We start from the raw sequence: 23,738 nt of genomic DNA on the forward strand, positions 1-23,738 counted from the left end.
TGGGTTCATTTTAATTTATTTTTTTCTTTAGGAGAAGCAAGCACCTGTTGTCCGGCCTGCTGCTGACTCTGAAAAACCACAAGCTCAAAATACGGAGGATGAGGAGCTGGCTAAACTCCTAGCAGAGACAGGACTCCTTGAGAAAGACAAAGTTGCTGCAGCAGCGAAGAGTGTTAAGAGTGGCAAAAGCAATAAGAGTAATAAGTCCAACAATGGCAGTAAAGAGGAGAACAAAAAGGAGTTTGTTGTCAGTAAGTATCAGCTACCAACAGATTTAGGCTCACAGGGATTAGATGTGATTTCTCTGTTTTTTCCCAGTCAGTTTCCCCTTGTGGTTTATATTGATATCTAAATGAACAGAGTTTGAGTATACTTAAACACTAACTCGGAACCACATACAAGGAAACAAAAAGTCACATCCTGGCTACACAGCATGGTTGTATGGCTTCTGACTGGCACCCCCTAACAAACATATTGACAAAATAGGGACACCACCAATATAGGGCTAGATAGCTCAGTTGGTAGAGCGCCGGCACGTTGATCCGGAGGGCATTGGTTCGAATCCCACTCGAGTCAATTCTTTGTTCAAACCCCCCCCCTCTTTTTTTAACCGAAAGTCCGGTTTGAATTTGTTTTGTTTTGTTTTGAGTTTTGATATTTTATAATAATCTCAAGATCAAATTCATAAGAACATGAAGATAAAGCCATATGGAAAACTCTAGATTGCAGAGTAGGGCTTTTCAACTAAATATGTATGTAAGCAGGTATTGCGCTCACAAGCTTTCTTTGTGCTCATATTTCATTTTTTCAACCGCCTATCACATCCCTGAGCTCAGGATTTGTGATAGAAAAGTTTCATCTTCTCACACTTGTCTTTGTTGATGCTATAATCCCGGAACAATTGCTTGTCACAAGACAATTAACATACCCACCCCCTTTTCCCGACTCAATGCTGTTAATCCCAACTTGAGGGCAGATTGCGCAATGTGAGCTAACATTGAACAGGGGCCGGGAGGCGAGGGCCCATGGAGATATGGCCGAAATTGTAGTTCACAATATCTGCTCCTAGAAAATACAGTAAAATTTAAGAAGACACTGGCCTTTGATATTTAAAGTTACATTTGAAGCAACTGCTTCCATTATTAACGCAATTTCCAATGAATCATTACACTTGATTTAGTTGAATTTATCAAAGATAAACTTTGTTAAGCCTGGTTCATACTTCCTGCGAATGCGGTACAAATTGCGACGTCATAGGGCTTTTTTCGCAGTGGGGAATGTTTTGCAAGAGTTCAGTACAAGTCAACTGATGAAGTAATTGTTGCAAATTTGTGGCAAAAAAATTTTGCATTGTGTTCGCAGGAAGTAGAATGTACGAACATGGCTTTCTCACCCTCCACAAGAATTCATAACAAGAAGCAATTAGACCTCTTGCATGGTTTGCAGTGCTCTTGCAAGTGCCTATCCTGTCCGCCACCAATGTATGTACGCAAAGGTATTGACTCCCAAGATAGTGGAAGTGGTAGATGTGCACTTTGGGGAGTTGCGTTCTACGTCTGCAAGGGGTCAAAAGAATACAATACAATAGAACACAATAATCTTTATTAGGTCCCAAACAGGGTAATTCAAATGCTCACATACAGTAAAAACATTGACACAATAAAAGCATTTAAAAAAAACCAGACAATGGCTATACACAGCTACAAAAAAAACCACTAAAAAGCGATAAGAAAAATATGTGAGACTGGGCGATAATTTTATAAAAGAAGAGACTGGTCTTGTTCTCACAAGACTCTCGCAACTTATTAGGACAATCTTTTAAAGGAATCTGTTAGCACCAGTTTCCCTCCAGTTTTGCTTTTAAAATTGTTTTAATGTCTGTGATAAATTGATTTAATTTTTGTTCAATTTTCAGAAAAACCACAAGATGATAAGGTGGATCATCTTTTGTATAAACCAGTGCCGGATACAAAAGCAGATAAGGCAGAGGCAAAAGGTAGGTCACTGTAGAATACTAATGCCCTGACTGACGAATGACTTATTCCTAGTCATTAACTACGGAATACTGCTATTGCCCTGGCTGTAAGACTGTCACCTGTCATTATAGAATATTATATACATGTACCTCATGTATAGAATCCTCTAATCTGATTGGTTGAAAATGGAGTCATGGAAATCGCTACGCCCCCTTCTACCAAGATGACGTCATAGTGACTATGCCCGGGGCATAGTCAATTGACTATGCCCGCTCTGAAAATGACGCAACTTTTGTTTGCATGATGTATGACTAGCGTTCCGTGTCACGACGCGACCTTTCTTCGCAGACGACCTTTCTCCGTATAGTCAGAGTGTTTTTGATAAGAAGAATCTTTATTCGGTATATAAAAGAAATATTGACTGCTTAATAATCGGGGAACAGTTAAATTATAGGCCCTCGGTGATGTCAAAACCATTGCTATGCCCTCAGCTAGTCATGGTTTTGACATCACCTTGGGTCTATAATTTTAACTGTGCCCCTCAGCAGTCAATATTTCCATACTATGGCCCTCAATGGAATACATGTACTTCTTAGTTTATATAGTCATTTATGATGAAATAATGTTACCTTGACTGAAAGACTGCTTACTAATGCCCTGACTGACGAATAACTATTTCTAGTCATTAACTACAGAATACTACTGTTGCCCTGGCTGAATGACTGTCACTATAGTAATTATGGAATACTCCTGCCCTGAAAAGACTACTAAACTACCAATGATTATACAAGTGCCCAGGCTATAAATAAGACATGCCTGGAATTTGATCTTTGAACAAGTAGAAAGGGCAAGGCCTTTTTCTTATTTTGAAAAGGGCACTTCCAAATCAATGGGAAACATTTCAAGGGCACCAAGGCCAAGACCAGGGGCAACAGAGGCCATGGCTTGCATGTAATTCCATGCCTGTATTAATGAAAGCTGTACAAAAATTGACATAAACAATACGTGTAAAACACATAGATCAAATTTTATGACAATGTGGTTTTGAGCTTGTCAGTAAGGTTACATGAAGTACACGACCCTAACTCGTTTTGTAATGTTTGGAACATTTTTTTCCGCACCAGCTTCTAAAACCAAGAAGGCAAAGAAGACATCCACCGGGAAGAAACCCGCCGCTCCCAAGAAGGGCAAGAAGAAACCCAAAGATGGAGAAGTCAAAGAGGAAGTTAAAGCACCTCCCAAGGAGGAGCCTCCCCAGGCCGAGTCGACAACAACAAAACCTGAAGAAGAGAAAGATGTGGACTTCCATCTCAAGCATGTGCAGCTTCCCCAGACGCCGGAGATTGCTGAAGACTTTGACGAGGAGGATGAGGAGCCAATTGAAGAAGAGAAACCTGAGTCTCCGGAGTTCATCATCATCCATGATGTAAGTCAAGACATTCAATCATTGTTTTCTCCCTTTTTTTCTTTCTTTCTTTTCGTCTCGTGAGAATCATAGCAGTTTTCTTTACAGCAGTTTTTTAGTTGTAAGGCCGGTTCATACTTTTTTATTTATTACTGACGGAAGCTACAAGTTAGAGTAAAAAAAAGAGTAAAAACTCAGCCATCAGTTTTTTTTTCCAGAGTACTGTATGGACCGGCCTGTTTCTCCTAAAAGCTCTTCCTCTTAAAGTTGTGATAATGTTCTGTTTTTGCATGAATGGATTGGGTCAGACTTTACTTGATAATCGATTTAACTTGAGTTTTTTTCTGATCGACATCTAAAACAAACTTTCCAAACCCAAACAAACTTGTGTTTGTAACTTGAAATAAAACAACTACTCTTAATAATGGAGTGAATAATTTGATAACTGTTTTAATACCCTTTTTGAGTTTCCATTGGTTTGAAGACATGGGGACGAAACCTGGAAAACAACCACCCTTAATAATAGAGTGAATAATTTGATAACTGTTTCAATAGGCTTTTTAAGTTTCCCCTGATTTTGAGATTTAAACCTTGGAAAAACAAACCTGATACATTACATTAAAGTCACCATCAGAATCATTCACCTCACTGCACTATTTTGGTTCATGACTATCCGAAGGTAATTTATCAATGTTTTGGGAGGTTTTGAGGTAAAAGTAAATCGTAGTCCCACAAAGGTAAACATTCATCCACTTTTAATCAAAGGGAAACCACAAGTTCATAATTAATATCCTAATGAATATTTTATTTGTACTTGATTCAAAATAGAACTATAATGGATTTACCATAAAGCACTTGAAAAACTCATGGACATTAATTATTGAATTAATTTTTTTTAATCAGATTTGTTTTGGGAAGAACACAATACACTTTGCTTTTTCTGCATCTTAATTGTTTTGCTTTTCTACTTTTCATGTTTTTTACTTGTCTGAAGCTGTGTCTGAAACAGCACCTTTGGCTACAGCCATGGCTAGATCAGCGTGTCTGCCAGTGTTGCCTTGCATCGGACGAGTATGTCTATAGACCGATCCACTAAGCTCCGCCTCATTGCGTATTGACCACTCACAACACAACGAAGGTCCGACAAATAAGGTCCGACATGCGTGCACGTATCTTGGCGCGCGCGGCAGAGTTGTGCAGAAAGGCATTGGAGAGGTGCACGTGTTCTTGCTCACACATGCGTCGTGGGCGGAGCCTACTGGATCGGTCTATTAAAAGCATTTGTCACCGTCTGTTATAAAACGCATATGGTTGGAAAGATGTTTTTAAAAAGTAAAGTACAATGATCAACACAAATTTGCATCGAAATTGCGTGGTTTTCCTGTTACTTTGCGAACTAACACGGTCGGCCATTTATGGGAGTCAAAAATTTGACTCCCATAAATGGCCGACCGTGTTACTTAACTCTACCAATCTGAGGCAACGTGTTCCTTTAAAGAATAGGCAGACACGCAAGATCTAAAAGCCATAGCTGTAGCCGAACTGCCGTTTTGGACATGCCTGAGTTTTCAATAGACTGTTTTCACGCAGTGGCCATCGTTGTCTGGTTTCTGATATACACAATCAAAAGTATAAATGCGGATTATAACTTAAATAAAGGGAACCAGACTATTTTGTTTCTTCCCCCCTCACAATGGCGATATATATTTTATGGAAGAAAATAAAAAAGACGATGGCTGTTCGTGATAAAAGTCTAAAACTCTTTGTTGAAATGAATCAGATTGAAAGGGAAAACACAGAACCAGAAATTGAGAAAGTGGATATTGTAGCAGAATTAAGGAGAGTAAGTGTTGGGAATGTTTTTTCTCTCTCTTCAATATTCTGCATAGCTGCATCAGAATGTGTCGCAGGCTCTATTTTAACCCCAGCCTAACTCCTTTAACCTCTCTAAAGCTTGGCCCAAAAGTTCACAGAGTTGCTTAATCACAATATGTAGCTCAGCACAACGATTTTATGCTTACCAGAATATGGTTATCAGCTAAAGTACAATGTCACTTGTACCTTTTGCGACTGGTATCCTACTCAGTAGTGTTTTCAGCTAAACAGCTCTTTGAGGGCGCAATTTCATAGGGCTGCTTAAGCAACAAAAGTGCTTAAACATTTTCTGCTAAGCAGAAGTGAGCAGCTTACCAGTCACACATTGTACATGTGACATGTTAGTTTTGCTGGTATAACCTTATTCTGGTTAGCATAATTTTGTTCTGCTTAGCTTATTTTTGTGCTGAAGTAGCTCTATGAACTTGGGCGCTGGTTTTTACTCAACACAAGCGCAAATAAGATGTCACAAATAACGGACAAAATACCAGCAGACATTTTTTGCCACTTTTACATCTTAACATGCCTCATGTTTGCACTTGTGTTGTGTACAAACCTTCTCCATTAAACTGTGTGTGCTCCTGAAATGTAGACTAGAATAATTTGCTCTCTCATTCTCTTTATATTTAAAACAATGGTAAATTAATTACTTGTTCCTTGATTTTAATCAAAGGATTTTAACCCCAAATCATAACAGTGGTATGAATTCACTGCAGAAAAGTAGTACTGTTACTTGCTTTAAGATTCAATCATGAATCTAACAATGCATGAGTGTGTTACAGTAAGTCATTATACTGCTTGACACAGTATCAGTAGTGGGTTAAGAATTCATAGTTTCAACCTAAGCCAATCATTGTATCGGACATTCAGGCCTGATACTTCAACCATGGAGGAATTTATTCCATGGAGGAATTTATTCCTCCATGCTTCAACTAAGGTATTTGCCTCCTGCCCCCTGGTAGAAATTTACAATTTCCTCATAGGGTGTCCTTAACCAAGGAGAAAATGCCTTGATGTCTTTGCCTCAGACCTGAGCAAAGTCCACTTGCAAATGGTCAAATGATCATGGTTGTGGCTTCAGGGATAGTTTGGCCACACTTAAATGACATGGAGGCCAAAGCCCCTGGTTTTTTCTTTGGTACCCCTTTAAAAATAACCAATAGACTTAAAAAAAAAAATTCCAATGGAAAGACAGTTTGCAAAAAGGAAATAGCTTTGCCCCTCAAAGATAAAATGCCATGCCTGCCGCAGTGACAACCAAAGGCAGTGTAAATAAGACAATACCTATCACTAGATCAGGCCCTGAAATAACTCCGGGCACAGAGCAATTTCCGTGGTGCCCTATGCTTTTGCTGTGGTACCCCTTGTAAATCCTCAAAGCAAATTTACATTTTTCTCATAGTGTCATGGAAATGCCCCTTACCAGAGAAAGATTGATGTGCCCCTTCAAGATTGAAGTTCAAAGGCCTGGTAGTTTTAGCATTAGCCACATTTAACAAAAATGGTTCAGACAAACATGTAGTTTTTTTTTTTTGTAAAGAGAAACATTATAATCGCCACATTGTATTCCCAAATCGCATTTTGTAATAGTTGCCAGATGTTCAAATTTGTCATCCATAATAGATGATAACATTTTGCATGCTGCGTTTTGTTTAAACGCTACAAACAAATCCTGCATTGCTAGGGGGGAATTCAGCAACACGAACCCAAGTTCCCATTGTGGGTTTAGGAACATTGACGCTAATCACTGTTTGTTTTCCCCCATCTTTCTTGCCTCGCTACTGCGATTGAAGGAGTTTTCGGATTCTGGAGAAGAGGAGGTACCAAAATTTCAGGCTTTCTCGTTTCTGGTCACGGCTCTTGGCTCGTTCATCTCATATCGGTTCATAGATCCGGGGATGAAGCTAATTGGAACTTAAAAAGGAAAACACAGAGTGCAATTCATCACATGGTTTTATCTGTTCTGCGCGGAAATTAAAGGCCGTTTTGAAACTGTGGTTGGCTCGTTCCGAATGAACTGCAGTTTAAATAATGCATGATTCCTATTTGGCACTGTCAAAATAGATCAGGAAGTACGATCAGGCAGAGGATGTTCTGTTTTGTCTTTCGAAATGTTCACCCAAAAGCAATTAGGAATTTCCCAAAGGTTGAACTCAAACCATTGATTTCCCGAGTGATTCTCATGCAGTGGAAACGCTTTCATTTGCGATCATGAAAATTTTAGCATGGCCGAGCCTCTCTGTGCATTGCCGATCTCCTTCAGGTTCAATCAATGTTTGCTTAATCCTGCGGATCACTGCCGGATATGAGATTGATTGTTGTAAGAGCCGTGTAAAGGTTATTGATGCCAACGAGGGTCTTTGTCAACATACCACCCCGATGAGGAGAATGGTGACCCTGATCTGGGGTATACTCCCCGGGTTGGGGTATCTGTAGCGCCTAATCGGGGGAGGTTAAGTTGACAGCGACACCTCATACATAATTGATTGATGTGGCTTGAATGGTTTGGTGGATGCATGCCTGCATGGCTTTTTGCGGTCTTTAAATTTTTATATGTTTTTTGCTATCCACTCGATTATTATTGATTCTGTGGATTGTTTTCATGAATTTTTAAAGTCAAGACAATATTCAAGAGCAGGTTTTTCTGCTTTGTTTTTCAGTGCATGTTGTATTTTGTTTTGTTGTGAGTTTGAAAAATTTGCCGTTTATTATTCTCGCGCTGTGAGATGTTTGGTGATAGCGTGATAAATAGCATTTCATCATAAATGGTTTTGCTACTTACAGCGACATGTGTGTATTTGCTTTTGTTTTTTTGCCATTGCATGGAAGCATTATTAAAGAAGTTTGCATGTGGGAATATTTTGCTCTGCCTGCTTATCATTTCATGCTGTTATGAAATATTGTTTTCAGTCACTAACAAAATAATACAATCTGAATGAAATCATAAAAAAAAAAAAAAAATATTGCAAAAATAACGCATGACTTAAACAAGCGATTATACAAGCATTCAAATTCTGTAGTAGAGCGGAGTCTGCATGTGGAGTCTGCCGGGAGTTGGCAAATTGTACAGTAATTGATGTTCCCAGGGTCAAACAAACACAAGCGCAAGGCTCATGAGAATTGCTTTGACATTCTCAATGTCAATTTATTTTGACTTTCACTCTGCGAGTGCAATAGGTTTGTCCCGCAATTTATTTTACGTATAATGAGTGCATGGTGTGATGTGTGGGTTATTTGCACGGAGTTAAATCAAAAAATGGTTCTTGACTGTAACTGCACTTTATCTGATTCTTGTTGTTGTATCTCTCCGCACGATGTTTGCATTTTGCATGCACATTCTTCAGTTGCTCTGAGATGGAGCGTCTGCTCGTATCCCTTAGTTTCTCTCTTGCTGTTACGTTCACTTGTAATGCATCGTCTCTCTCCCTCCCTCTCTCCATCTCTGGACGTTTATGTCTTGGAGGGAATTAATACTTAAACCCTCGTGGCATTCCTCCCTGGAGAAGCTTTTTGTTTATAAGGGAGACTCAAAAGAAGTTCTTGTCACATGAAGACGCGGGTTGAAAGGTTTCTTAAAATCGAAGGAAATTATGGATGTAAAAGCGGATGGGCTTGACATATGGAGGGGGGGGGCTGTAGTTCAGCAGACGCAAACTGAGCATTCAGATTATCAGAAGGAGAATCTTTTTAAGTGAGGATGTTAGCAGATGTTTGGGACGGTTCTTTTAATTGTTTCATTTCAGCTGCCGTCAGCAAATATATTTCCCAATCGGGAATTAAAATGTTTTTCGGAGTGACTAACGATTTTGGAAAAGCTTAAACATTGAAGAGAAAGCACAATGGAAAGGAAGAAATTGCAGAATTTTAATGTAATGTAACTGTAATAGGCTTATATAAAAATATGGTTTTTGTTTCCTACAAGAATTAATAGAAATTCTGATTTAAATTTGCAAACATGATAAATCCCTCTAAATTGACCCTCAATTTAAGTGTAAACAAGAGCCACGTGATCAACTTGGTTGCTTCGTACCCAATACAAAACGGTTACGTTTTGACAAAGATGCCTCAAGGTAAAATGATGCAAGATCTTGAATATGGAAGTTTAATTGAAGTCTTGACAAACCCTTGGTAATGTCGTTTTATTGCTTCCCATTTGCAAACTGACAGGCTGAAAATGGATGTAATTGCTTTAAAGTTCCATCGCCATTTTTTTTGCCCAAAAGACCAAACGTTCATAATTTTTACAGATGAGGTTATTTCTATAGTCCTACATCAAAAATATACCAAGACATGTACAGAATGTTTGTACCTTGCAAATTGTCTGTACATAGCTGTTATAGATAATACCAGGTTGCACCAATGGCTCATTTTTTATAATTTTAAGCCGTAGACCGATTTTTGCATTCAGTGTCTCATATGGCGCTTTATAATTCCTATTTGCTAATATTAATAGAAATTATGTATCATCAATTTTTTTTAACTATGCTACTTCAATAGTTCACAAATAATCTCTGAAAGGTCTTTTATTAAAAGAAGCTGCACTCGTTCTTTGACTTGTAACAAAAAAGAACACACAACAGTAATGTAAGTATGCATTGAATGCTTGAACCATTGCTGTAACTTTTTATGGATTTTTGCTGTAATTTACACATTTGATTTTTTTCGGATGGAGTAATTTTCATTATTTTAATTTTCTTACTGGAATTATGTTTTTGTTATGCGCTCTCGGACAGGCTGGTCCTGGAAAGAGCACAATAAAAGGTCAATAAATTATTATGCATTATTATGAACACTTCTTCAGTGACGTTGAAACTATTTTGAGTATCTGACAATGCAAAAGACATTTTTGTGTCTTCAATGGGTTCACAAATAGTTGTTAAAAGGTCTTTTATTGAACAAAGTCGCAATCGTTCTTTGAACAAAAATACGAAATAGCATACAACCATATCAATGTAAATATTCATCAAATCATTTCATGCTTGAAGCATTACGTGAAACCCCCTTCAATGATGTCAAAACCATTTGAGTATCTGACAATGCAAAAGACATTCGCCATTCAAGTGGTTCTAAAGTGAAAGGGTTGTAACCTTCCTTCCGTCTGTTCGCAGAATTCACTTTAGAGAATTGGATTTACAGTATTGATCCTAGTCACTGTCTAAGTGACTAGACGTTTGTCTCGTTGACAATCTACTGAGACAATGTAAAAGAACCTTTAGTATACCTTGGCATTTTTCAGTGTAGGAGAGAGCATTGGGAGGAATTTGCTTAGAAAAGCATTTATTCATTCTCTAAAATAGTATGAAGGACACCCTCAGGATGTAGTTCTAGGGCCCTTTGCGAAACCATGTCTTCGGCTTCAGATACGGCTCAGGTTAGCATGGTGCTCGCAGTTGTTTTGGCAATTGCGCATGCTTTACTGCGGGGATGTAGAGAACCTTTAATACAGTGTAGGAGAGAGTTTTTGAACAATCTGTTGTCTTGAATTGGGAGGAATTTCCTAAGAAAATAATTTAGTCATTCTCTGAAAAATGTCATGAAGGACTTCCTCTGGATGTAGTCTTAAGTAAACCTTGATCATGCTGAGGTCATGTCCCCCGTACATGTTATTGTAATTGTGAACTGCTCACGCAAAAAGAACCAGCAGCCGATTTCACGAAACAATCTTGAGTTAGGATGAGTAACTCTTCCTAACTTAGGATGGGTTCAATGTGTCATAACATCTATGGATACGGAACTTAGGTTGTCCTAAAAAGTCCCTAAGATTAATCCTAAGTTAGGAAGAGTTTGGTGAAATTGACAGCAAATCATTTTAAACACTAAATCAGCTTAAAGGCAGTGGACACTATTGGTAATTACCCAAAATAGTTATTAGCATAAAACTTTACTTGGTAATGATTAATGGGGAGAGGTTGATGGTATAAATTATTGTGAAAAACTGCTCCCTCTGAAGTGACATAGTTTTCGAGAGAGAAGTATTTTTCCACGAATTTGATTTCGAGACCTCAAGTTTAGAATTTGAGGTCTCGAAATCAACCATCTAAAAGCACACAAATTCGTGTGACAAGGTTTTTTTCCTTTCATTATTATCTCTCAACTTCGACGACCGATTGAGCTCAAATTTTTACAGGTTTGTTATTTCATGTATATGTTGAGATACACCAAGTGAGAGGACTGGTCTTTGACAATTACTAATAGTGTCCACTGTCTTTAAACACTAATTATACAATTTCATCTGTGACATTGAGTCCAGGGTTTACAAATAGAATGCAAGAATGATTTGTAGAGGTAGTAAAAATCCTATTAATGTTTTCATAAAATTGGTCTGTAACTTGTCATGTAATGTTTTAACCTAAGATCATTATCAATCAAAAGTACTCATTTGAAGCTCATTAGGCTGCTCTCATCATAAGCCTCATTTCCCACTTTATAAATTAACCCCTAAAATGATTAACTTAGTTCACTATGATTGTACTTTCCAAGTCATGTAATATTTTATACCAGTGGGAGATACACCAGCTAGGTCTGTGTAAAACCAACCGTTACAGTGTACACACTGTAGATCACAAAGCTGCGCATTAATAATTTAAGTCAACATTAGAGGCTAAACGCTAGGAAAAGAGGAATGTCGTTGTAGTGTCACTTCAGTAAATCATTTATTTTGCCAAAGTGACAATCTGGAAGATGAATTACCAATCAGGCTCGTCGTGAAGAAGAGCTCTTAAATAATTTGTACCAAACAGAGTCAAAGGACGCTGTACATTTGCAACCTTTTCCTCAATGTGTGCTCTGGGTCGTGTTTCAGCAGCCACGAGGCACTTGCAGAAAGGAAGTTGAACATTAATTTGAATTGCAGTGGCAAAAAAAAGCCTGAGGGATTATTTTTTAACAATCGCACCGGGGTTTATTTCTTCCCCTTCTGACACCGCGATACGAAGAACAGGTGCGCATAAGCAGCGATACCCTCATTTCTTCCGCTGGCTACACTAAACTTTTCCTCAGACTTGAATGCCCTGCAACTGAAAAGTTCACAACCGGCACAGATTAATCAAGAAAGTAGAAACGCCTTATGGTTGATGGGGGTATCTTTAAAGCCACTGTATTGACCGTGCCCGGCCCTCCTCTAGGTGTAAAGAAGAGCAATTATTGGATTCTAGGATGCTGATTGATTAGGACTGAACTAGCTCTCTCTGCCTGGATCGGCATACTGTGGCCATTTTAGTATGTTGGATACTTCAGATAGAAAGCGATACATTCTATAAATAGTGTGGTAATGTCAAAAGTTTGCCGCAGAGGTCTCTGAGGGCTTGCGGAAAACAAGATGGCAGGTTTTAATCTTGTGAAATTAGACATGAAGTGTGTATGTTTGATGTACAATGTGCATGTAGTGTGATATTGGCTTTTAAATCTATATCTGCCTCACTAAAGGATTTTCTGTAGAACAAAGAAACCACTGTCAGTGACTAATTACGGTAAAACCTGTAGATACAGAACAAAATTTGAGTGTCTTTCATGGCCACTTTCAAGAGAATTGTGTACTCTCTCCAATGGTATACAGTTTCTTAGGGATACAATGTATGTTTATTTGCAAGGCAGTAAACATTTATTGTTTATTGTAATATAGCAATAATAAAGAGTTTTTAGGTTCATGTACTGTGACTAGATATCTAATATAAAATAGCCAAACTAACATCTATTAATACCTAATATAGGCACTTTAATTCTCAAAAGGAAGCAGTTTGGATTCAAACTGTCACCCATCATTTAAACAATTAATCACATATTATTTCTTGAAAAAGTAACTTGTGGTTGAACAAAGAAAAATTTACTAGAGCAGGATTTGAACCCACGACCTCTGGATTAACATGCCGGCGCTCTACCAACTTAGCCATCTAGCCCTAATACTGGCATCCCCCCTCGTGTGTTATTCATCAACCGTAGCAACAGCCGCAGCTGTAGCCGCAAATTGAGACACTGCCATTGGATAATTCCAACATGAGCCATTCTTCGGCTCTGTCCTCGGCATCCATGACGTCTAACACTAATTAAATCATTGCCACTCTGCCTCCCATTTACGCTTGATGTTTGTCCTTCAGTTTATTCAAATGCTGACACCACTCCCTAAAAGCGTAATGTTATTCACTTCGGTGAGCCCCCTCTGACATTTAAGGTGTGACTACACCGTTGGCTTTGACAGAGTAAATTCACTCCAATGCATGCACAAGCGCCATATTTAATATTAATAATAATTATAATTGTTGTGTTAGCACTGTATACTCAGTACCGAGCTCTGTGGAAAAAAATCACAGGCGTATTACTCGAGTGGGGTTCGAACCCATGACCTTTGTAATTCTGGAGCAGTGTCTTACCAGTAAGACCACCGAGATTGCTCGGTAGCTAGAGGCAGTCGGATGCAAATTTCCTTTTTTAAAATAATTTTCATGTTAGGCTAACTTATTTACGTCAAAGTTTGCCTAAAAGATGCTCAAGGCGCTTCACAGAGATACAATTTTAAAAGCTTAGGCTAAATACAATTTATCTAAGTAATTAAACATGCAACTCTTTTTTACAAAGAACCAATTTAAACGGCATTAATTTAATCCCTAAAATATTAAACTTAAGGATGGAAATGCCAAGTAGTCTGATCCCTTGTTTGTATGATGAGATTCAGTACTCATTATTGTTGCTACACAGAGGGAACCTGACAGTTGCAAGAATACTCTGTGGAATAATTAAGAATTCATTAGAAGGTTCCCTAGAATTTGTGACTAAAGGTGCGAGGATTGCACAGTCAATTAAAGTAGCTTTTTATTAATTTGAACAAACTAACAAATGATTGTGTGTAGCAGGTCACTCTAAACTAAATCACACTAACTTACTACAGCCAACCCCTTAAAATTACAGTGGTGGAAGTTCAATAAAAATAGACTTTGCTTAAATTTCTTGGATTAAAACTGAATGAAGAGGTTAAAGCAGATTCTGAAATAGATGGACTGGCTTTTTATCAATCCAAAATATGCTTACACATGTATAACTCGCTGCTGAAAAAGTGTGAATTGTTTCTTTTTAACACCAAGCATAGGTTTGTTTGTGGTAGCACCGTGATAATACGAATAACACGTTGTCTTGACTCTTTTGTTTTTTTGTTCGACCAATTGACCAACCAACCACCCAACTAACCAACCTACTAATCAACCAACCTACTAACCAACCAACCTACTAACCAACCAAGCTACTAACCAATCAACAAACCAACCAAACAATCAACCAACCCAACCAACCAACCAACCAACCAACCAAACAACGAAACAACCAACCAACCAATCGACAATCTAACCAACCAACCCCCCCCAAAAAAAAACCCACCAACAAACCAATCCACCAAACAACCAACCTACCAACCAACAAACCAACCAACCAACAAACCAACCAACAAACCAACCAACAAACCAACCAACCAACCAACAAACCAACCAACCAACAAACCAACAAACCAACAAACCAAGTTATATTTACAAGTCGCATCTTTGGTGAACAGATATTTCATAGCAGACTGTAATTAATCCCTATTGTAATGTTCATATTTTGATCTTGTTAATCCCCTTATCCTTACCATTCCCTTAATCCCATTCCGTCAAATCCCTAATCTGTTTCTCTTCCTTCATCTCGTCCTGGTGTTGTATAGCCCGATCCTATACCGCCCTCTGTTGCTCAGACGGATATTACGGTGGACTCGGAGATCATGTCTGTTTACACTGAGGTACAGTCTCATTTTGTGATGAATTCACATTGTTTACATACTGATACAAGAAATTTATATGTATTTTGGGGTGTAAACATTTTGTCTAGTGGAATTGTGCCTTTGATGATACAAGCATGAAATTAGCACACAGTTACATGTAGAGTATGTCACAAGACAAAGATTTGAATTTGAAAATTTTAAAACCACAAAAAAAAGTTTGAACCAATGGCAGCCATTTAGAACATGGTAAATTGCTTGTTCTATTGTAAGTTTTTTTCATAGGACAAATCTGTGATGTCCCTGTAAAGTGAAAATAACTACATGTACTATAGCGCATTTCACAAAAATTCTCAATGCGCTTTGGTGCCTTGGTCATTTGGCCAATAACAATCCTTGGCATGCAACATAGTGCTCCAAAGGCTTTTTCATACACTATCAACATCTTCCCTCACAGGTACCTATTGATAGGCTACCCCTGGGTGAAGAGAAGCAATTACAGTAAAGCATATTGCTCAAGCACAAAAGTGTCATGACCGGGATTCGAACCAACATCCCAATGACTAAAACCACCAGAACTTAAATTCAATTCTCTAAACCCCTCCGATATAGGAGATTCTCATGACATAATTCCATACTAGTTATCATGAAGGCACACTCCTACCACCTATATCCATGTGCCAACATATATGTCGCACCCATTTGCACCCATGTCAATTTAAGATGGTATTGATTCTGTTTACGTCACCAATATATTTGACTATTAGTTCGACCCAGTATGAATTTGCATAAGTAAGGTAAGTGGGTGTTTATGTATGCACGATAAAAACAGATCACCTTGGAAAATAGAAGGTTGAACAGCTGAGACTTATTGTTTATCATCACATCAGTGTGACAAGATCACCAAATTGAATTTATAGAAGCGTCACTTGTCGTCAATTGTCTTTGAATGCTTAGTGCATGACGTCAATGTCTAGTCCAATGTATTATTTGTTTTTGTTTTTTTTACTGAGGGGGTTGATTCCCAAGAAATTGATAACTTTTCTTGATTTTGGATATTATTGATATTGATGTTTTCCATGAATGTATTACTTTTTTATTTTACAGAAATGTTAACTGTGCTTGAGTTTGTATACTAGTTAACTTTATATCTTTCTCCCTAATTCTATTTCTTTACCTTTCCTAGTGTTTTGTGAATATTTTCAGACTGTAACAAAACATCAGTTTTAATTAAAAACAGCATGGTTTTACAAGTTTATTAGCTAGTTCTGTATTTCCTGTTCTTTTTTCATCTCTACGTTTTGTTTCTTCCTCTGAATTGACTTATTTATGCTTTTACATTGTGGAGGTTTAAAGATGCATGGTGTGTGATTTATTGAATATTTTATGAACATTTACTATTTTCTATTGTTTTTAATATTCACCTTTGATCATAAAAAACCTAGTTTACATATTTAATATTCATTTGGGTTTTATCCCTTACACTGATGTGTTTAAGCACTCTATACTTACTTGAGTTCTGCATCCCACCAGAGTAACATGCCTCTGATTTTTTCACAGAACTCATGAAAGTACTGTATAAACAGTGCTTACACACATTGGTGAAAGTTGAAAACCAAAATTCATATTCTTTATCCGGATGCCAATTCAACATCTATCACATCTGTAATGTTGTATTCTGAATGATAAAGAGGTTGAAAAACTCAGTGTTAATTATGTAGGATGCCACTTTGTGTTGAACGCATGTGAAACATCTCAAGATGACAAGATTGCTAAAATTCTGGTCATAACACTTTCCACTCACCGATTGGTACTTAGGATTCCTCAAGTCAAGGTCCAAGTAGCGTCTCACGATCCCAGGCAAAGGCTGCAAAGCGTGCTGCCGAGGCCGAGAAACGCAAACAGGCCGTGGAGAGGAAACGGAAAGAGAGGGAAGACGCCAAGAGGAAGCAGCAAGAGGAGCTGGAGAGGCAGGAGAAGATGAAGAGAGACTGGGAAGAGGAGAAAAGAAGGAAAGAAGAGGGTGTGAGGTAAGTAAGACTTAGTCTGTGGGGTGGTAGTTTGGGACAAAAGTGTCCTCAAAGGCACTGGACACTAATTGGTAATTACTCAAAATAATTGTTAGCAAAAAAATGACTTAGTAATGAGCAATGGAGAGCTGTTGATAAGATAAAACATTGTGAGAAACAACTCCCTCTGAGTTAATCTAGTTTTTGAGAAAGAGGTAATTTCTCACTCGAATAATAAAAGACTAAGCCTTTTATTATTCATCTGAAAGCACACAAAGTAATGCAACAAGGGTGTTATCCTGTCATTATTCTCTTGCAAATTGGATGGCCAATTGAACCCCAATTTTCTCTGATTTGTTACAATTACCAAACATGTCCAGTACCTTTAAAGAAAGTAAAGTTTAAAAGTCTATTGGGAATGGAGAAGATGGTATTAATATATACTATTTGGTTTGCAGTAACACCATGTGTGTATCTACTTGCCAGGTAGAGTTTGTTCTTGGAGAACTGTCTTGCTTAATTCTACTACCGCGGAGTAGATTGTTCGGGTGTTCGGCAGACTTCTCAGTTCTGAAAAGAACTGTCCTGCTTATTATCTATTACCTGGGAGGATGGTATAGAAATAGGCTGGGACTACTACTTTAGCTTATTGGATCGTAATTAACTTTACTACCACGGAGTCAGTTCTTGGGTTGGTCTCAACGTTTCGACTAGCTTGCTCTAGTCATCGTCAAGAACAAACTCTACCTGGCAAGTAGATACACACATGGTGTTACCGCAAAACCAAATATCTATCGATACCTCACCATGCAATGCCTCAAATCCTATATAAGATAGTATTAGCTGTTGCAAACTGCTTACCAACCCAAAGGCCCTATGATGTTAGTGCACAAGAAATGTTAGTGGCCTGATGTTTCCATCTTAGCAGAGTTTCTAAAAGGCTACTAGACAACCCTACAAACATAAACTTTTTTTTTTAAAGTTCCTGATTAAAGTACCCTAGCTTCTTAATACCCTCTAAATAGTTAGTGGTTTGAAGTTTCGACCATAGTAGAGTCTTTCTCGAAGGCTAAATGACAACACTACAAACATAAACCTATTCATAGTTGTATGGTTAAAATGCCTGATAAAAGTCCCATAGATTCTTCACGCTTTTCGAATAAATTTGTGTCTGTCCACTCCCAACAACTCAATCAAACAGGATGAAGAGAGAACAGGAAATCTTGGAGAGGCAGAAACGAGAGCAGGAAGCTGAGGAGAGGAAGAGACAACAAGCCCTCAACGCAGAGAGAGAGAAGAAGAGAATGGAAGAGTATAAGAGGAAGATGGAGGAGGTTGCAAGGCACAAAAGAGAAGAGGATGAACGAAGGAAAGGTAAGGAACTGTTTGGGGGGAAAAACTTAGAAATGTTGAAGTTCTTTGTTTGTCATTTAATGCAAAATATACCTTTGGTTTTTCGTTCGCTTTTGGTGAAAACCTCCAAAATGTGGAAGTTCCTTATTGTCATTAAAACCAAAGTAGGTATACCTTTGGTTTTGCATTTGATAGTTTTAATACTGCATAAATTTAGATGAACGCAGGAAGAATAATCCCTAACAGGAATACCCAATCTGAGAAGCATTACACGGTACGCTTCTCAGATTCAAATGTTGGGTCATCTTTCAGCATAACTAACACTGCTGTTAGGCCTTCTAATCAAAGGTTGTTATTACCATTAATTTTAAGGGTGATTACTCATTGTATACCTCACTGAACATCACAACACTTTTTGTCATCAAGCATTTTCTTGAATTTTTTTGACAATGTTATTTAGAAACTGGCTCTGTAAGTAAAATATGAGTAATATCTTCAACTACTCTTTTTCATTCTGAAGATTACGTTTGTTGTGGAACTTTAGTAATCGATGTTTTTGTGTTCTTCACAGAGGAGAACTTGAGGAAGCAAAAGGAAGAAGACGAAAAACGAAAAGCCGAAGAGGCCATGTTGTCTGCCATGCATGAAGAAGAACGTCTTGAGTATGAGCGCAAGAAACGAGAGGAGGAGCTCATCAAGATGCGTCTCGAAGAGGAGGAACGCCTCAAACGGGAAATCCTGGCAAGGCTGGCCCAGGAAGAAGCGGAGAGGTTTGCTCTTGAGCTCGCAAGGAGACAAAAGGAGATGGAGGCCAGGCTGATGTTCAACAAGACGTTGCATTCTGAGAATAATATTCTGTCCCATTCTCAAGAGATGACCCCGGCCTTCACTTGGTCATACTTTGAGCTCCTTGAGTACCTTGGAATCGCCCTACCAGAACATTTAAAGCAGCAGTATAAATCTGATGCTGCTTCAGGCTTATGATGAAACAAGGTAAAACAAATCCCTAGGAGATTATCCTTTGTATAATTGAAGATCCTTGCTTTAAGCTCAAGTGACTTGATGGATCGTACGTGATGAAATAACATCTGCAAAGATGATTTATTTTCATTAGATTTAAGACAAGATTTGTTGGTTTATTTTCCATAATGAAAGAAGGGTTTAATGGCTATAGCCTAGCAGTCTGTTACTATTTACTCTTTGAAGAATCAGCACTTTAATTGTATTTGCAAAGGGTTTGATGACCAGAGTTTGCACAGTGTGCTCTCAAGTCCATTTCTGTCGGCATCAAGTAGATGACGCTTCTCCGCTAGAAATATCTAAGTAGTTTTTACAGGCACACACAGACTGTATTTTCTTTCGGAACATGATAGAATTTTATCTGTCTGTAGCCGCGTTTGTCACGTACCCTGTGTGCAACTGCAACAATGAATACAATTCTAAACATAGGATGTGACTCTTGTCCTTTTTCTGCCTTGGTTCGGCAACATTTCCTTGCACGGTGGGAATACAAGATGGCCGCTCCATGATGGATATCCTTTAATAATGAAAATATTAGAGGTGTTTAAGACTTGAAGTCTGGCTTTAAAAAAAAAGTACACAAAAACATCTCTGAAGAACTTGCTAAAATTGTCCACATGATAAAATTCGACCTTGGGTGGTCATAATATCTTATTGTGCATTGACGTGCTTCTAAGACCTCTTAAAAGGATGCGTTACTTGTTTGGATTCACAATGCATTAAATATTGACTAAAATTAATGGACTGCTATTTTGAGATTTGAACTTTTCATCTGAAATTGTAAAGAATGGAATTTGTCATCACCATATTTAGTAATAATAATATAATATAATGTTGCAGTCTTATATAGGGCTCGTTTCTACCAAACAAGGTACTCAAGGCGCTGAGTATATACAAACTTTAATACTTGTAAACAATCGGTATGGGTGGTATTTCAATCAATGAAATGAGTCTTCACTTCTGTCTTCAAGGTTAGTCGTAAAGGTCATTGCTCTAAAATATTAATAATTATTGCCGATAAATTTACCATGATGAAAACAATTTTGAAAAAAGCTATGAGACATTCCCCTGGATGGTTACTGAAAAAAAGGAAAAAAAAAAAAAAGATTTAAAATCTGGTCGGTTCGATATTTAACTATGCATGAACATACATTTTGAGATATTTTTACCCCAAATTGTTTAAGATCCTCAAAGTTTGCAGCTTTGGTTTGTTTCTTGTGACTTTAAACAGGGATGAGATATTTTAGACTTCTTGTCTGAATTCAGACTTTTTAAGTCGGCCTAGTGAAGAAAATCAGCAGTAATTTGTAACAGAAATCCTGCTTTTTGATCTACTTCTTCAGCGATTTGGTATACTGTTCCTAAAAGCTCTGTGAAATCTTAAAGGGACACGTTGCCTTGGATCGGACGAGTTGGTCTATAAAAAGCGTTTGTAACCATTTGATTTCTTCTTCATATGGTTGGAAAGATGTTTTAAAAGTAGAATACAATGATCCACACAAATTTTGCTCGAAATGGCGTGGTTTTCCTTTTACTTTTGCGAACTAACACAGTCGGCCATTTATGGGAGTCAATTGACTCCCATAAATGGCCGACCGTGTTAGTCGACGAGGTAAAAGATAAACCGTGCAATTTCGAGGCATTTATGTGTGGATCATTGTATTCTACTTTTACAACATCTGTCTAACCATATGCATTTTATAACAAACGGTTACAAACGGTTTTCAAAGACCAACTCGAGCGATCCAAGGCAACGTGTTCCTTTAACCTCAGGTTTGCCATCATTTTAGCATAAAGCTTGGATCCTAGTTTTGTAGCTTTTTTGACAGTTATGACTCTCAGCCATATTGAAAGGTCATGTCTAATGATGCTTTTCAAGAATATACAAAAAAAAAGCAAGAAATCTAACATTCTGCCAAAAAAACATTGAAATCGAATTTTGGCAAAAAGTGTTTATTCTTGACCAGAAACTAAATGTTTAATCAGGTGGTGAAAGGTCAAATATTTATATGCGGTTTATTTTATCATGGAGTGAAGCCCTTTCATTACAGTTAGAAATTCACAGCCTGTTTAATATATGGAGTGATTTATATTGATAAGAGTCCGTTTTAATTGAACGGTTATAAAAGCATCCCGTGGGAATTTAGAAATGCTTAGGAAGGTCTTCCACCGTGGATAGTCAATCCGTGTTGTGAATACTAAATATTGAAAGGTACTTTGCAAAGGGTGTGGGGTCATAAGCCTTTTTGAGATACGGTGGACACAATACTATGACACTATTAGGTTTGGGTAAGTAATGTGTCTGCATACACCATAGAGTTATATATAAGAACTAGAGGGCGCACTGGTCTATATACGCTACCCGGCATGCGCACAGGCGGCCATTTTCTAAGTTGACAAAACAGGCATCCCACAGCGTGCGTTTGTGCGGCCATTTTGTAAGTTGACAAAACAGCATCGCGTAGCGTTCAATAAACACAAACTCCAACGTGTGTTTCACATTCAATGCGCGTACAGAATGGCGCGCGCGTGTGTCCTTGCGGTCCCGTCGCGTTTGTGCAAGACGCATCTTTAGTGCGCCCTCTAGGTCTTTATAACTCTATGGTATACACCTAAACCAAACGGTGCACTCCTATAAGTGTCCAACATACCTCAAAAAGGCTAAATGGATTTTGTGCTAATGCATATTTTTGACAAATTGTATTTTGCAATCGCTCCAAGATAAAGTGGTCTAATTCAGGTTAAAAAAAAATCCCTAAACCTGAATTTTAAAAACTAGATTGTGTTATCAAGAAACCAGGTGTTGATAAACATTGAGACTTAATATAGCTTGATTAAAATGCTTCACAACGATTCAAACGATTCAAAATAATATTTTTTAAGAATCCCCAAAACTCGCGAGTTTTTCTTGGTTGTAAATGGGTGGAATCAATGTTCATGATGAAATTACCATCACAGATTTGTTTTGCTTTGGCAACAATTCGACCATGTTATTAAGTTTAAACTTTCACATGTGGCCTTATTGTATCGTTCTTGTTAATTTTGTCTATAAATCAGCATTTACATTGACTATATACCTTTAAACACCAAATATTGATATAGTTTTCCTTTAACAACTTATAAATGACTGTCACTCTTTCAAAATCCAGCAATTATACACAATTTAACTTTGCAGTTTGGCTTTGTTTTTATTCGGCACCTTTTCTTGTATGTAGATTTAAGCAGAAAAATGAGAGGTGTACTATAAATGGTAATTATTATTTACACTTTGGAAGGAAACTAATATGGTAATGGCTCTTTTTCCAATAGGGACTGTAGTTATGCAGTGATGACCACTAAATCTTGAATGAGTTTACATTCATAGATTGTGTTTACCTTCCCTTTCTGTATCCAGGACACAAAGATAAGCGTGTCTAGTGGGGAGCTTAAAACTGTTGGAATTACTGTTTCGATCATCTATACATTTTGTGGAATGGACATTTTGTGGGGGTTGTAATTGTTTATCTTTTACCTCAAAACAAATATGCACAATTATAACACTGACTCAATACCCAATCGTGTTTTTTTCTTTTTCGATGGGTCATTTTGTAGGACCCTATCGGTCAGTGGACTAAAAACTCTGGATCAGATTTGAACCAGATTTGAACCAGATTTGAACCAGATTTGAACTAGATTTGAACCTGATTTGATAACAATTTCCAGCGCCAGGTGTGTCTTTATAATGATTTGACACCCATTAGACCCTCTGCAATGCATCTTTAATGTAACCAACCAATATTATATAGAAAGGTTTGCGGTAACACCATGTAATGACTATCTCTAATGAGTTAGGGTGGTTCTGAAAAGAACCGTTGGTTTCAAATCAACGTTTCGATCAGTATGCTCTGATCGTCTTTCTTATCGTATTTCCACCATGCAAAGTTTCAAATCCTACTCAACCAATATTAGTTTAAAGTATGATTTGTTGCTGAGATATTAACAGTTTTATTTGTCAATAGCACTTGAATGTATTGATGATTGTGTGAAGAGCATCATCAGACGGTGATATCTCTGCGTATGTGTACAATGGATGTGCTCGCATCAGTTCACTTTTAATTTATAATCTGCACATTATGACGTGTCAATTTCTAGATGTCTTCCTTGAAAGTGACAATCATTTTGATAAATCCTTTCTAAGTGGCAGGAAATATTCAACATTGTTTTGGATAATTTGACAGCATATGAGGTAATATAAATGTCAAACTAAAATCCTTCCAGGGCTGTTAATGGCTTGCATGACATGTGCAACGTGCATTAGTGGACTGCTATAAATCGTGATAATGGACTGCATAACAAAACATGTTAATGGACTTCGGTAGTACATT

The 23,738-nt window shown here is 37.7% G+C and overlaps 1 protein-coding gene across 1 annotated transcript in view; it reads left to right on the forward strand.

Annotated features, from left to right (window-relative positions):
- Positions 1-20,775, forward strand: part of LOC117291619 (titin homolog) — a 48,918-nt gene extending 28,143 nt beyond the window's left edge. Inside the window, exons 17-24 of the mRNA XM_033773444.1 lie at positions 32-251; positions 1,916-1,996; positions 3,101-3,402; positions 7,050-7,076; positions 14,939-15,013; positions 16,811-17,022; positions 18,203-18,375; positions 18,926-20,775. Coding sequence (XP_033629335.1) covers positions 32-251; positions 1,916-1,996; positions 3,101-3,402; positions 7,050-7,076; positions 14,939-15,013; positions 16,811-17,022; positions 18,203-18,375; positions 18,926-19,338 — 1,503 coding nt within the window. The 3' untranslated portion in view covers positions 19,339-20,775. The remainder of the gene's footprint in view (positions 1-31; positions 252-1,915; positions 1,997-3,100; positions 3,403-7,049; positions 7,077-14,938; positions 15,014-16,810; positions 17,023-18,202; positions 18,376-18,925) is intronic.
- Positions 20,776-23,738: the final 2,963 nt, after the last annotated feature.

Source organism: Asterias rubens, chromosome 6 (assembly GCF_902459465.1).
Source record: "Asterias rubens chromosome 6, eAstRub1.3, whole genome shotgun sequence".
Classification (NCBI taxonomy): domain Eukaryota; kingdom Metazoa; phylum Echinodermata; class Asteroidea; order Forcipulatida; family Asteriidae; genus Asterias; species Asterias rubens.